Source organism: Perna viridis, chromosome 7 (assembly GCF_037379345.1).
Source record: "Perna viridis isolate PV_CMFRI_1.1 ecotype Kerala chromosome 7, ASM3737934v1, whole genome shotgun sequence".
Classification (NCBI taxonomy): Eukaryota; Metazoa; Mollusca; class Bivalvia; order Mytilida; family Mytilidae; genus Perna; species Perna viridis.
This window is the reverse complement of record NC_142451.1, coordinates 39,956,184-39,972,220: the sequence shown is the minus strand read 5'-3', so window position 1 is coordinate 39,972,220 and position 16,037 is coordinate 39,956,184. Positions and strand designations below refer to the sequence as shown.

At 32.7% G+C, this 16,037-nt stretch overlaps 1 protein-coding gene across 1 annotated transcript; it reads right to left on the bottom strand.

Annotated features, from left to right (window-relative positions):
• Positions 1–1,705: 1,705 nt before the first annotated feature.
• LOC148612677 (uncharacterized) lies at positions 1,706–15,075 on the bottom strand. Its single transcript, XM_088594323.1, has 7 exons — positions 15,056–15,075; positions 13,645–13,694; positions 9,963–10,012; positions 8,421–8,777; positions 8,009–8,140; positions 7,156–7,224; positions 1,706–5,010 (listed from the first exon to the last, which is right to left on the bottom strand). Exons 3-7 carry the CDS (start codon positions 10,000–10,002, stop codon positions 3,851–3,853), a joined length of 1,758 nt encoding a protein of 585 aa, XP_088450449.1. The 5' UTR covers positions 10,003–10,012; positions 13,645–13,694; positions 15,056–15,075; the 3' UTR covers positions 1,706–3,850.
• Between the last annotated feature and the right edge of the window lie 962 nt (positions 15,076–16,037).

The following is a 16,037-nucleotide window of genomic DNA, read 5'->3' as shown; positions in this document are numbered from 1 at the left end:
CACCGACATACAAAAAAAAAACCCCAAAAAAAACAGGGAATATAATACCGTTGTATAGAGTTAATCAATATATAATTCATTAATAAGAGAGTCAATCTAGCCAGTATAAACACAATATAAAGTTTAACATAATTTAAAGATCTAACAATGATACGGTGAAGACAACACTAAAGAATAAGCTAAGAATAAGTCAAATATTAATTTTGTTCAGAATACGAAGTTCGAGAATTGTTTATTATTTTTAGACACTTACTAACTGCATTGGTGTAGCTTCGACTGGGAGCTTCAGGGCTAAGTCTTCTGATTCAGAACGTTGGAAACATATATTTTCTTCATTTTTATCACACTGCTAATATTTAAGGGCGTTGAAATGAGATAGATACATTTCCTTTCCTTTGAGAATCTTTTTAAATAAATTTTTGATATTACCTTTCGCATGGAATTGTTTAGATGTAAATTCAATTATTCAGATTGAATTGTTCTCAGTATTAATGTGTTTTTTTTTATCTTGACATTTAGTTTGTTTATTTAATCATTTTCAACTTTATAGCTGATCTGATCAGAAAGAAAGAATATCGTTTGGCTAGATCCTTCAATCTCAGTTTCCGCTATATAGATGACGTATTATCTTTAAACAATCCTAGTTTCGGGGATTTGATACATCGCGTCTGCCCAGGGGAGCTTGAGATAAGGGATACTACAGACAATGTGAAGTCAGGCTCATATCTTGACCTACACTTAGAAATCGATGGTAAGAGAAAACTATTGACCAAACTTTACGACAGACGGGATGACTTTTCATTCAGAATTGTCAACTTTCCTTTCGTCTGTGGCGGCATCCCTTCGGCTCCAGCGTGTGGATTGTTCATATCACAACTCATACGTTATGGCAGACTTTTTGTATCGCGCTAGAACTCTAACAAATAGGCTTCTGGAACAGGATTATGTTGCTACAAGATTGAAGTCATCACTGCAGAAGTTTTGTGGTCGTCGTCGTGAACTCGTGGATCGTTGTGGTGTGTGTCCATCGGCGCCATGAAAACTGATGTATTCAACGGGTCATAGTTTTCCTTCCCTCGTTTGTCTACCTCGGACTTGACTTTTTATGAGCAACTCGGCGGGTATTTCTAGAAAAGCAGATGACGCTTACCCTACCGGTGCACCTGGTCCATACTCCCAGTTTTTGGTGGATTCCGAGTTGCTCATTTACTTTTGTTGCTTTGTATGTATGATTTTAGTTACTTTATGTTCTTTGTTGTTTTCCATGTCTGGTCTTTGTCCCTGGATTACATTCTTTTGATTACCGCAATAACTTGGTTCCCTTGATTACTCTTTCAACAGTACCCATATTATTCGTATTATGAAATTTTGTTAGATCAATAAAAACACCCTGGTTTGAATCGCCTCTGAAGTCGCTCTGTTCTTTTTGATTGAACATCTTCGTGTCTCCGCCTTGACAAAGTTTGCTGGGCTGGGAGGAATCACCATGTACCCCAACTCATCAACTTCATGGTGATTTTAAGTATCTTCATACCTCCCATTACCGAATCAATTTGTCGCTTAAGAATATCCCCTGATTCTTTTTCAGTATAAGCCTATATTTGTACTCCACTGGGTCAAAAAGCCAAGATTTTTGTGACTCCATTGTTTGAGCGTCTAAGTCTTCTTGGGGCAGTATGTGTGAACAAACCAAACAACGTTAAAAGAAAATGGTAAACATATATATATCAAATGTTATATATTAAAATAATGTTAGACATTTTAGACTAGTATGTTTATATATATATATTAAAATTAAGCTATTATAACGCATTTTCTAAACATCCAAAGAATGCATTGATTTTTTATATTAATTAATATGGCTATTCCTGAAAACTTAATGAGATATTAATAAAAGACAATTTACTCATATTCTTTACGTAAAATGTGTCTGTATATTTTTACAAAAGGTAAATTTAAATGATATAAGAAAATGATTTTAACGTGTATGTTAACGTACGTTTTTAGATAGTGACCAGCGTAAAGATATCACACCCTTAATTGGAATAGTTTGGCGTCGAGTTATTTTGGCAGTTTTCTGTCAAAATATGCCTGTTCAATATTGGTGTGTTTTATTTTAGTGCATTCACAATAATAAATGTTTTCTTTTTGCATTATCATCACGGTAGAATCAAACTATCTTTACAAGAATTTAGCACTTCTAGCGTAATATTCATTACTACATTTTACCTGGGCGAAACAAAGGGTCCATTTGCTATACAGACACAAATGACTATATTAATCTTGTATTTGTCTGAACCTACTAATACATCGATATATATTGTCTGTCTTAATTATCGAAAACTTATGTTCTGGTGTGTTTAAGAGAGACCCCAAATAAACCGAAATATAACTACGGCCATAATTTTTCAATTTACGGCAGCTGACTTGAATGTACCATTAAAATGACTATGTAAATTAACAAAATAATATAGTAAATACCAGGTTGGCCTTTCCTAGGTATATTCTTTCAAGTGCAATGGCTCAATGTGTTATACTGCTCGGCATTTGTGAAATAATTATTTCGGTCCGATGTGCTCACTACTAATCAAATCTAACATTAAATTTTAAAAGTTCAAAAATATCAATCGCTCTTGGTTGACCTTAAAAATTCAATCTTGAAGTAAAATGTGCAACAGTATATACTTTCATATTAACATATGAAAAATGCTTAATATCAGGTTGACTTACATAAAAAACAAATTTTACATGTAAATAGTACAACCTTACCAAGCATAAGCATTTGTGCATCTATGTAAGATCATTTAAATAAATGCTAAGTGTCAGGTATATATAACGGAAGTCATATTAATAGCAGGTACCTTTAAAAGTTATGAGTATTCTGTTCGTCATTAAATGCTTAAAGTTAAAATAAAGATACATGAAAAATCCAAGGATATATATTCAAACAATTAAAATTGATTGAAAGAAAACCTCATTTTGATAGTACAGATATTTATAACTATAAAGTAAAACAAAAAGTATTATAAAAACTAGTAAAACAATATAAAGAAAAGTATTATAAAAACTAGTAAAACACTTTTTTATAAAAAAAAATAATACCATTAATAAATAGAAAACAAAATCACATTTTTTCCAGAGCATATGTACATATGAAAAGGCGTACTTACAGATGATGCAATTGGTTAAATGAATGCTAAGAATTAACACAGAAGTATTTCGCAAGCATTTTCAGTAGTTTCGATAACAGACATGAGATGATACGTGCATGTTACAAAATTTTAATTCTTATACAGAACAGTTACAGATCATATACACGTAAAAAGAAGTCATAGCTTTTCATTCTAGTTCGTGTATGAAATATTGACACTCTGCAAGATTCACATATATCGTCTTTCATTTGGCAAATTTTAGAGGGACATAAATGTATGCTTTTTACTAAAAAATAGTTACATATATAATATGGTGTGTAAATTGAAAAGAGTATTGTTTATTTACACAATACAAGTTTATATTTTTCAGAAATTAAAAATTAATTAGGTAGTGAAATATAAACAACAATTACGTACGATACATAAACATATTTTATGAACCAAAAAGTATGAAGGTTATTATGGTGACAGAACATACATACCATTACATGTAGGTAAAAAAATAAAAGCAAAAATTAACACTGATTAGTTATTGAACAGTGTTAAGGGCCTTGCAAATTGGAGCATTACTCTCATGTTATTAACATAAGCAATTCCCTTTTTTTTTAATTGTCAGCTTGACTTTTTTTAAAGCATTCTCTGTTTCATAATCACGTAAGGAAGGCAACTAATCATTTTAATGCAAAAATGATGAAATCTTATAAGTCAGATGGGTATTCATGCACACGGATTTTGCCATAATGCACATGAACGTACAACAACTTTTCTGCTTTGTCACAAGTCATATAACGGGGTCGATTAAGCGAGCTGTCGGACACGATAATCTCGCGCTTGCCATCTTCCGGGTTAACTTTGTAGATGACATCATTCCGTTTGCTTGCAACCAATACTTTTCCATTACCGTCAGGGATATCGGGAATCCACAGCACACCTCGTGGACTAGGCATTTCAATATTCCATACCTCTTCTCCAGAGAAATTCAGACAATACAACAGCTTAACACCTAATGCTGAGACAAAAACTTTTTCGTGCTTGGTATCTAAGGCCAATCGTATAGTGTTTCCAGTGAAGTATGCTGAATCGAAATTTCTTATTTCCTTCCAAATTTTTCCATTGTCTTTAAAGATACCAATGTAACCGCTGTCTCCTTCGCCAATCTCAACAGCATAACAATCATCGTTGTAAGCCATACTAATTGGTTTTCCATATTCACTCATGTCAATTGTGTCGATTTCTGTTGGAATTTGATCTTTAAAATCGTATACCCCAATTTTCACAATGTGTGGAAAAGAGATCGCAAAACGTGTATCGAATAAATGAACTAGGCCTTTTGGTTCTCCGGGAAGCTGCATTTTACCTTTGTTTTCAAACTTCTGAAACCACAAGATTTCTTTGCTGTTGGTATCAGCAATAACTAGAATATTGTCGGGTAACGTACAAAGTCCACATATACGTATTTGATCAGCAAAAACGGTTTTGTCCTTCACATCTATATCCCGGATGCATTTAATATTAGTGGTCTTTATTTCCTCTACAGCTTGATCAGTCGGTGGAATTACTCTAATCCGCTCACATTTCGTAACTAAGTCTTCCAAGCGTCTGCAATCGCATGAAGTACAAACCAGGCGTTTGTGAGTTATGCAGTGATATTTACATTGCTTATCGTTGCATATTAAGCACTTAACATCAAATTTACCTTTTGCCTTTAATGGTGGTTCGAATGTACATACATCATGATCTTTGTATTTGTCTTGATGCACGTTAAAGCAGACACCACAAAAATATGCAACACATTCGACACACAACGAACAAGCTGATTGTTTACACATCTGACAGTTCATCTTGGTCGGAAGCTTATCTGAAGAAGAAAATGAGCTGGAAAATGATACTTTGGAACTTATCCAAGTATTACATCTCTAATGCTGGTATTGTTTTTTTGTTGTTTCATCAGTTGTTCTGAGTATGCTTTCAGTAAGGGGACGACCATTAGATTCCTAGGGAGGCTTTTGAAAAATAAGTAATATGTCTCTGATTATTTAGGAAATAAATGATCTGCCCTCATTATACCAGAAAATAAATATTCTGACCTTGGCTAGTAAATTGAGAATAAATATTCTGACCACCAGTGGGAGGGTCCACCATGCACCCCCACTCATCAACTTCATGGTAATTTTAAGTATCTTTATACCTCCCATTACCGAATCAATTTGTCGCCAAAGAATATCCCCTGATTCTTTTTCAGTCTAAGCCTATATTTGTATCCCACTGGGTCAAAAAGCCAAGATTTTTGTGACTCCATTGTTTGAGCGTCTAAGTCTTCTTGGGGCAGTATGTGTGAACAAACCAAACAAATATACGGATATCATCATGTAGCCCAATGTCTCAACTTCACAATGGTACCAAAACAGTTGCGGTAACACTTATGATTTTGGGGTAAAATGGAAAAAATCCCATTTTTCACTTTTTTGGAGATTAAAAAATAAAAAAACGTCAAAAACGGATTTTTGTCTCAACGAGGTATAAAAAGTAGCAAAAACAAATTACAAAAATGCTTCAGAATATTTAATTGGCGACAAACAGATTTCTAAATAAGAGGTGTAAGGGTACCTGAATATCATATTTTGTCGGATAAGCAGGGAGGGGGGGGGCTTGCACGGGATGTTATCTCAGCCCACGTTCTATAGTTGAACATTGCAATTGATTGTAGATTTCATTCATATACATGTGTACGCGAATCTGTCCCCTAAAATGTCTCTCGCAACATTTCCCGTTACATCTGGGGCATATTTCAGGCCCAGGAATGCCAGCTGTCGGATATAGTAGAGACTATGCCTTGTGTTACAGAGAATAAACTTCAAAACTTCATTTAATAATGTCTTTAATAATATACATAAAAAGTAACACATGCTTTGATATAGAACCCAAACCATACATTTTATTAACCCAGATATGCACATTTAAATTTTCAAAGAAAAACATTAGACTATTTTATGAGTATGGGAAATCACTAATCTAGCCAAGGTTATGATGAAAATAAATAATTATTACCAGGCAGGAAATAACATTTTTGACCAAATAAATTTGTCAGGTCCCCCCTAAGAAACTAATGGTTGTCGTACAAACTGCGAGCGTTCATTAATTAGATATTTCATTGTGTCCATATGTTATACGGCGTTCAATGGAATAGAATTGCGTTTATTACTGAGCGAATTGTATAATGTGTGTATTTGTTGTTTCAGTTCATTTTTACCTTACAATAAAAGGGATAATTAAGGCCTTATAGAATTATTTTAAACCCAATGCAGACATGCGCCTGTCCATAAATAGTCAGGAGATGTTGGTCATTAATATGTCTTCGTGTATTTATTTGACTTTTTAGGTTATTTTGAGGAGGTGTCATCGTTGTGTTACTGCGCAATATATTACTTTTATTAATCGGGTCTTTCAGAGCTTAGTTAGTGGTGTGTTTACACTTATTGAAGACCGTAAGTATAAAGATTATAAAATGGTGCATTTGTTGTGTTTGACTGTGATTAAACTATTTCAGTTTCAAAGAGTTGATAGTCGTTATAATTAACATGGAACATGGTCTTTTCATTATGTGACTGAAGTCAGGGTTAATTGACTTGTAAATGCTTCTTATGCGGACCATGGCAGATGTTAAACTTTATAGTCGTTAACTTGTCTTGTCTGAAACCATTAAACTAACCATTATATTGATGAAAAGCTGGTAATATACTAGTAAGTATTTCCACATACTTCGATTGTGATTACACAACGATATAAACTGCTATCCTAAAAATGGTATTACAATACAATAACTACTGTCAAATGTTTTGACTACTGAATCATTAATCAAATACATGTATGGTCAAGAAGCAATTCGAACAGATTTGTCAAGAGACAACATTTTCCGAAAATTATAGTACTCATAAGGTAACTAAGCGGCAAAAATGTTGAATAAACACACACTAATATTGTGTGATGTAGATTATTGACTTACCGAAGTGATGTAAAAATTCAATGTCCTCACGAGTGCCTCGGCGTCGTTTAAACCACCCAATAAAATCATCTACAATAATATGTTGAACAACTTCAATTTAGTAATTCATCGTATATAAGATGTTTATTTGCAGATTACAAAATTATAACATGACCAAAATTAAGTTATCTAATTTGTGCAAAATATTGATATAAGCTCGGGCAGATCAATTGTGAAGCACATGTATATATCGGATAGAAGAAAAAGGCGAAAAAGATTTTACAAAACAAGCACCTATAGGATTTAAGACTTGATGACACCTCTTAAAGTGGTGAAACATGTAGAACAGATTAAAAAAGAGGTCTGCTGGAATCTATGGGTTCTGTTTTGCTAGTGCGTGATATTAATAGTCTGTTTTAAACAACTCAAATGTTGGTTCACTTCATCATGAAACATTTCAAATATGTTCAAGCAGCTGACCTCAACTTTATTCAACACAATTTATCTTGAGAGAGAGAGAGAGAGAGAGAGAGAGAGAGAGAGAGGAGGTGACTAAACGGGAGTATATGTAGAAGGATTTTTAAGTGTATAGATTATTAGGAATACCTCAGGCTTCTATAAATAGAATCAAGAATTGAATCTCCATGGCAATGTTTTTGAGTGATGGACTAGGTAACAACAATATCAAGTTAAATGATTTATATGGCATCAATCAACAGAAAAGTGGCTAACTAATACATTTGAACCTGTTAATTTGTTAAGTACTTGGCTGTGAGTATATGCATGCATCCTAATTTTCAATTATAGTTTGCAGTACTTGTATACTTTGTATTTTTATCTTCAGTTTTTGTAATTTTCTACTAGATATATCTACCTTTCACGCTGTCAACAGAAGTTCGAAGGGGTTCCAAATAAGACAATAAAAAACCGACAATCAGGAAAATCGGAGAAATAACAGATGCTAATCCAACACAGTATCTGTTATCATTACTACATGTAGTTGGTTCTAAAAAATATAATAAATAATATATTCAGTATGAAACAAGAAAATACCACTACATTTGAATTAATGAAAATATGCTGTGTACTTTAAAACGAATAAAAGTTTACTTCCTAAGAATTTTCTGTTCTGATTAATTCACAGAATTCTCTACAAGTGAAAGAGGGTATGAAAACAACCGCTTTTTATGCAAAAAAAAAGAATCAATTGTTTGTACATTCAGTTAATCATTAGTGCAGCGAAGTATAGAAAACGGTTGCAATGTGGATATACAGCTATACTTTACTGTTATTTATGTCCGGTCGAATGTTCTGCTCAATGAACAAGCTGGTGATATTGATTGTATCGTTTGACAAACCAGAGCCATGTTTACAAGTCCATACACCAAGCCATTCTGTGGGTTTTTCTAGTCGTAGCACAGTGGTTTTTCTATCAATGTACTGGGTGATGTTGTTCCCGCAGGAAATATGATCATTAGCCTCTAACTCAGGGGGAGTAAGGGCATTACACGATCCGTACGATGACCCATTTGGGGTAACAAATTCAACATTGTGTGCGAATATGTCGATCTTACATTCTAGGAGTAATTGGTTCTTGATGACAACCGCTTTTAAACAAACAAAGTTCTGGCACACAACTTTGCCTGAAATGCAATTTAACATAGCTGAGTCGTTGGATAATATTGATTTGTTGTGACATTGTTACTTTGATCCTTTATCCTACATAATAACACCTAGATAGACTGTCCCGTACTACCATACATCGTGTACTAAGATACAGCCCTAAATTAATCCTATGAGGAGGAATGACCCGGCCAGCAAAAATTGTTTTTTTATATAGCCTACCTGGCCGAGTGGTCTAGGGCGCTGGACTTTGGGCAGGAGGTGTTGCCACAGATGACACAGCGGTACGAGTTCGAGCCCTGCGGAGCGAACGACCAAATATTTGCATTGCAAATTCGACAGTTGTAATATTTTTCAGACACTTATATCCTTACATTTTCTTCCCTGTATCAGTTTGAGCCAATGGAGCAGTGTAGGGAATAGAGTCGTCACATCCTGAGACGTTTCATAGTATAGATTTGTGAGACATGTATCGTTAATTTGTTCCTCTATCCTAATAATGACACCTAGATGAACTATCCCGTACTACTATACATCGTGTACTAAGTTACAGCCCTAGATTAATCCTACGAGGAGGAATGACCCGGCCAGCATAAGCTATATTTTTATATAGATAATAGCTGGTCGAGTTGTCTAAGGCGCTGGATTTGTGCAGGAGATGGTGTTGCCACAGATGTCACAGCGGTACGAGTTCGAGTCCTCGGATTGAGCGACCAATATATATATATGCATCGCAAATTTAACAGTTCTAACATCGTTGGGAATTTTTCAGATCTTTCTATACGTTGTCATTGACCTTCCCTGTATCAATTTGATCCGATGGAGAAGTGAAGCGAATAGAGTCGTCACATTCTGAGACGTTTGTATGTGTGTGTGTGTGTGTGTGTGTGTGTGTGTGTGTTAAATTTGTGGTAGTCAATGATACCCTTTTTACCACTTATTACACGGAGTTAAAAGAATGAAACATAAATGTCTTTCCAGTTTCTGTGTAAATATGCAACTTGTTGATCTCTTTTTACACACAAACACAAATTTTCATCATTATCGTATTATCTCAGTACGTTAGCATATGTTTTTCAATATAAAAAGAAAATTCCAATTCAATTCATTTTACACTTGAAACACCGAAAATGATTATTTTAGCATTTTTGCAAAAGAAAAAAGGAATATGTGAAAGGATTTCGATTAATTTTAAAAAAACATACCTATTACTAAGGTGACAAGCAAAATAAGTTGTTTCAACATTTTGTAATACCTGTAACACAACAACGTAAATTACCATTTAAAATTTAAGACAAAGTTTATTTCTGATGCAAAGACTTAGTCAGTATTACAAAATGTACACAGGCTAAGCAACGATGCTAAACTTCGTACAGTGGCAATGACATTAGTACATATTATGTAATTTACACAGATGAAAAGAAAGTAACATCAATATCTCGTCAAGTGCCATTGATCAATCACATATTTTGTCATAGGTCGGTTTAACAGTAAAAATGTTTTTCCTATTCTACTATGCTACTTCTCTGTTGTGCCTCATTATATCTTCTCAATAATTGATATTTCTAATGTCGTAAAATTTTAAAATCAGGTTGTGTATCAGAAATTCAAATGCGAACATTTTCATTTAGTAAAAAGAAACTTTATATAGGGACAATTTCATGCTTTTATAGTCCCTGCCTATTTATGTTGACTTTTGAGTAGAAAATATTATGATACATTTGTAATTTTAAGAAATATATAGTTATCATTCATTAATATTTTCAATTCCTTGCTACAATAAATTACAGTATTTATATATTAGTATTCCACATAGCATTCTCTCTGCAAACTATACATATCGAAAGAGACATACTGGTTGCATAAAATACATGTAATTTGGCGCTATTGCGCAGTGGCATTATATGATATGTGAACGTTTCATAAAAATATATTTAGCCGTTGTACCTTCTTTACGAGAAAGGCCTATATCGATTTCAAGGTCGCAATATAACAACCGTGAGTAAAAATGATAATTTCTCTATCTTGACCTACACTTAGAATACGATGGTAAAGGAAAACTATTGACCAAACTTTACGATAGACGTGATGACTTTTCATTCAGAATTGTCAACTTTCCTTTCATCTCTGACAACATAACTTCGGCTCCTGTGTATGGAGTGTTCATATCACAACTCATACGTTATGCCAGAACCTACGCAGACTTTTTGTATCGCGCTACAACTCTCACAAATAGGCTTCTGGAACAAGGTTAAGTTGCTACAAGATTGAAGTCATCACTACAAAAGTTTTATGGTCGTTATCATGAACTCGTGGATCGTTATGGTGTATCCATCAGCACCATGAGAACTGATTTATTAAACGGGTCATAGTTTTCCTTCCCTCGTTTGTCTACCCCGGACTTGACTTTTTATGAGCAACTCGGCGGGTGTTTCTAGTCCGAGTTGCTCATTTACTTTTGTTACTTTGTATGTATGATTTTAGTTACTTTATGTTCTTTGTTGTGTATGTCTGTTTTCCTTGTCTGGTCTTTGTCCCTGGATTACATTCTTTTGATTACCGCTATAACCTTGGTTCCCTTGATTACTCTATATAAAGTATTAACTAAATTCATCTTCGAATAACTCTCAAATTCATTGTAAAACACAAATAAATCAAATTTTAATGTATCAACAAATGATTAAGATTAACATATATTGACCTAAAGTGATACGTTGAAAAGTAATGTAAAATTAACTTGGTAATTAAAATAAAGCGTTAATAATCTTCACATTTCGACAAGTCATTGTAACTTACATTTTCATCATCAGTTAAACATGTGGTAGTAAGTGTGTAATGTTGAGGTATGGATTTTGCGTATCATTGAAGACCGTAAGGTGACCTGTACAATTTTAATTGTTTATTGATTGGTGTTTGTGGATGACTATTTCATTGGCAATCATACCACATCTCCTATAAACACACACATATTGTCTAATATTGAGAGTGCTTGGGATTCAAATACTATTTAATGTAGGTATAAAAACGCTTAATAAAAATACAATAATTGTTGAATATTATCTTTACGCCAATAACTAAGATCCGTTTGAAGAGTTGTATTATATCTTTGCATGAAATTAGATCAGGTCTTAATTAGGTCAAGGACATTTGAAGATTACGGACAAAAGACATACCGTGTTTATTTGACACATTTGAGATAGAATCATTTATTTAGTTAACCGAGAAAATCCGATATGCAACGTATTATTCTTTGTGAAATCCACCAGCGGCTAAACATTGAAGATTTCAACAAAATTAATTTTATTTTGTCTGAAATTTATTTGTGATCATGCTAAACACTCACAATCTGAAAAATGTCAATGTAAATTAAAATGTGTTATGAATTGTGACTTTCACACATACACACGCTTACTGTACAATGATACTAAAACATATATCATTGTCAATGAAACGGACAGCGCTTTGAAACATTAACACTAAGTGGAGTTTACAAAAAAAGTCCAAAATATAGAAATACACAAAACAAATAAGCAAACAGTTATCCTGAATACATCTGTTATCTTATTTGTTCTGTTATGTTAAATTACTATGTTTCAATTACTTCCTTCTAGATATATAAGAAAATAAATACATATTGATTTTAAGCATAATTTTCTTTCAGGAAAAACATCAAATTATTTCAAGGTCATTTAGTAAGTCAATTGAAGAAAATTCTTGACGGTTGATTATGAATATTTTGATCAAGAATCCAAATTTGGGTCATACAGCTAGGGAAAACTGTAGTATCAAGAAAGGGTCAATGGTCAAGATAACTTGGCATCTTGGAAAACTGAAATGTCTACGTAAATTTAAATAGGCGCCAATCTGTTATAGGAAATCATTGACTATCAATTAAAAATTAAATGACGTACAACGAAAATTATACGCTGACAATAAGTAAGATTAAAAAATATGTTTTATCATTCAATGTTTTGATTTAGGTCCACTCTTGCAGATACTTATATAGCAAGTTAGATAATTTTAAAATTATATTTAGTATTTATTAAATATCAATATATTTTTTTAATTCTTTATTTGTTGTACGTATCACTGTATTTATAAATAATTTTAGATAAACTAGCAAAATAATATTTCACATCTTTTCGGATTGACAACCCACTGAACTATTAAAATAGATGTTGTATGATTGTCAATGAGACAGACATCCACCAAATACCAAGTAAAGAACAATTAAAATTCTTCAGGTTACCATATGGTCTTCAATAATGGACAAAACCCATACCATGAAGAAAGTTGTAAAAGCCCCAATACAAGTGAAGTAAATCTATGAATATAATACGAAAATCGACCTAATATAGATAGTAAAAACGCAACACGAACAACTAAGGACATAATAAAGCAACGACAACTGATGGATTACAGATTCCTGGCTTGCAACAGGCACATAACGTATGTGGTGGGGTTAAAATGTTTGTGGGCGCTTAACCCTCTCCTCACCTAAGACAGTCGTGAGAAAATGTAATAAACGAACTATAAAAAATCTGTCGAATTTGAATTAATCTCTCTTGACATCGATAGAGGATAAAAACAGCTTAACAAATATGACAAAAGACAAGGGGAGGCGAACGCCCGCCACGCCCCCGCCTGAATACGCCCCTGTAAAATGCATCTTGTTGATCTCTTTTTACACACAAAGACAAAATGTCATCACTATATCATATTATCTCAGTATGTTAGCATATGTTTTTCAATATAAAAAAAACAAAAGAAAAACATACCAATTAAATGTATTCTACAATTGAAACACTGGAAAGAAGGTAAACTATTTGAACATTTTTGCAAAAAAAGGGAATATATAAAGTAGTTTAATTAATTTTAAAGACATACCTATTACTATGATGACTAGCAGTAGAAGTTGATTTAACATTTTGTAGTACCTGTAAAACAACGAAGAAATGACCTTCTAAAATTTAAAACAAACGTTATTTCTGATGCTAAAACTTAGTCAGTATCACAAAATGTACACAGACTACGCAACAATGCTTAACTTCGAACACTGGCAATGACATGAGCAATATTATGTAATTTACACTGATAAAAAGAAAATAGCATCAATATCTCGTCAAGTGCCATTGATCAATCGCATATTTTGTCATAGGTCGATTTAACAATAACACTTTTTACCTATTTTACTGAGCTACTTCTCTGTTGTGCCTATTTTACTGAGCTACATCTCTGTTGTGCCTCATTTACATCAATTATTGATATTACTGATATCGATCGTTAAACATATAAATATAACGGAGTGACTTACCTATGTTTAGAATAGTCCGTCAGCTCCTCGTGTATATCAGTGAATTTTAAAAAGCAATAATACGGTAGAAAGGAAGTAAATTACGTAATGACTCTTGCAGTAGACATAATTTTTCCTTGACCTTAGACAATTAAAGTCCATTTCCGATGATGTGTTTTGTTGGCGATAAGCAAATAAAGTTGAAAATCGTCGTAGTCGCAATCCTCCTATCAAGGTTTTAGATAATAAATGACGGTATCACATGTTATACTGCTTTAAGAACAGCGTGATTCTTGTTTTGTGTGTATAAGTATTTCTGTTTTAAAATCATATTCAAAGTATAGCTGGTCTTTTAAAAAATAAATTTAATATCTTCTCGGACTATATTAAACAATCACAGGTAGCTATGAATAAAGTGGTAGGGGTTTTACCAACCAAAATTAACTATGCAAAACATATTAGAAGGACTTTTTAGTGGAAAAATTAGGAATTTTCATTAAACCATTTCATACTTTTTGTTTTTTGTTGTTTTTTTTTTTGTTACTTTAAAATCAGTTTGTCTATCAGAAATTCAAATGCGAACATTTTCAGTTAGTAAAAAGATACTTTATATAGGGGCAATTTTATGCCTTTATAGTCCCTGCCTATTTATGTGGACTTCTGAGTAGAAAATATTTTAATACATTTGTAATTTTAAGAAATATATGGTTATCATTTATAAATATTTTCAATTCCTTGCTAAAATAAATTACAGTATATATACATTAGTCTTCCACATACATACTGGTTGCATAAAAACATATAATTTGGCGTTATTGCGCAGTGGTCTAAACGAGAAAGGGCTATATCGATTTCAAGGTCGCAACATAACAACATGAGAAAAAAAATGTCTCTATATAAAGTATTAACTAAATTCATCTTCGAATAACTCTCCAATTCATTGTAAAACACAAATGAATCAAATTTTAATGTATCAAATAATGATTAAGATTAACATACATTTACCTGAAGTGATATGTTGAAAAATAAACAGTGTAATGTTTAGGTGTGGATTTTGCGCATCATTGAAGACCGTAAGGTGACCTGTACAATTTTAATTGTTTATTGATTGGTGTTTGGTGGATGACATTTGATCTCATTGGCAAATATACCACATCTCCTATAAAGACACATATATTGTCTAATATTGAGATTGATTCAAAGACTACTTAATATAGGCATAATAACATTCCATAAAAAAAACAATAATTGTTGAATATTGTCTTTACGCCAATAACTAAGATCCGTTTGAGGAGTTGTATTATACCTTGACATGAAATTAGATCAGGTCTTGATTAGGTCAAGGACACTTGAAGATAACGGACAAAAGACATACCGTGTTTATTTGACACATTTTAGATAGAATCATTTATTTAGTTAACCGCGAAAATCCGATATGCAACGTATTACTCCTTGTGAATTCGTCCAGCGGTTAAACATTGAAGATTTCAACAAAATTAGTTTTATTTTGTCTGAAATGAAACGGACAGTGCTCGGAAACATTAACAGTGGAGTTTACAAAAAAGTGCAAAATATAGAAATAAACAAAACAAACAAGCAAACAGTTATCCTGAATACATCTGTTATCTAATTTGTTCTGTTATGTTAAATTACTATGTTTCGATTACTTCCTTCTAGATATATAAGAAAATAAATACATATTGATTTTAAGCATAATTTTCTTTCAGGAAAAACATCAAATTATTTCAAGGTCATTTAGTAAGTCAATTGAAGAACATTCTTGACGGTTGATTATAAATATTTTGATCAAAAATCCAAATTTGGGTCATACAGCTAGGGAAAACTTTAATATCAAGAAAGGGTCAATGGTCAAGATAACTTGGCATCTTGGAAAACTGAAATGTCTACGTAAATTTAAATAGGCGCCAATCTGTTATAGGAAATCATTGACTATCAATTAAAAATTAAATGACGTACAACGAAAATT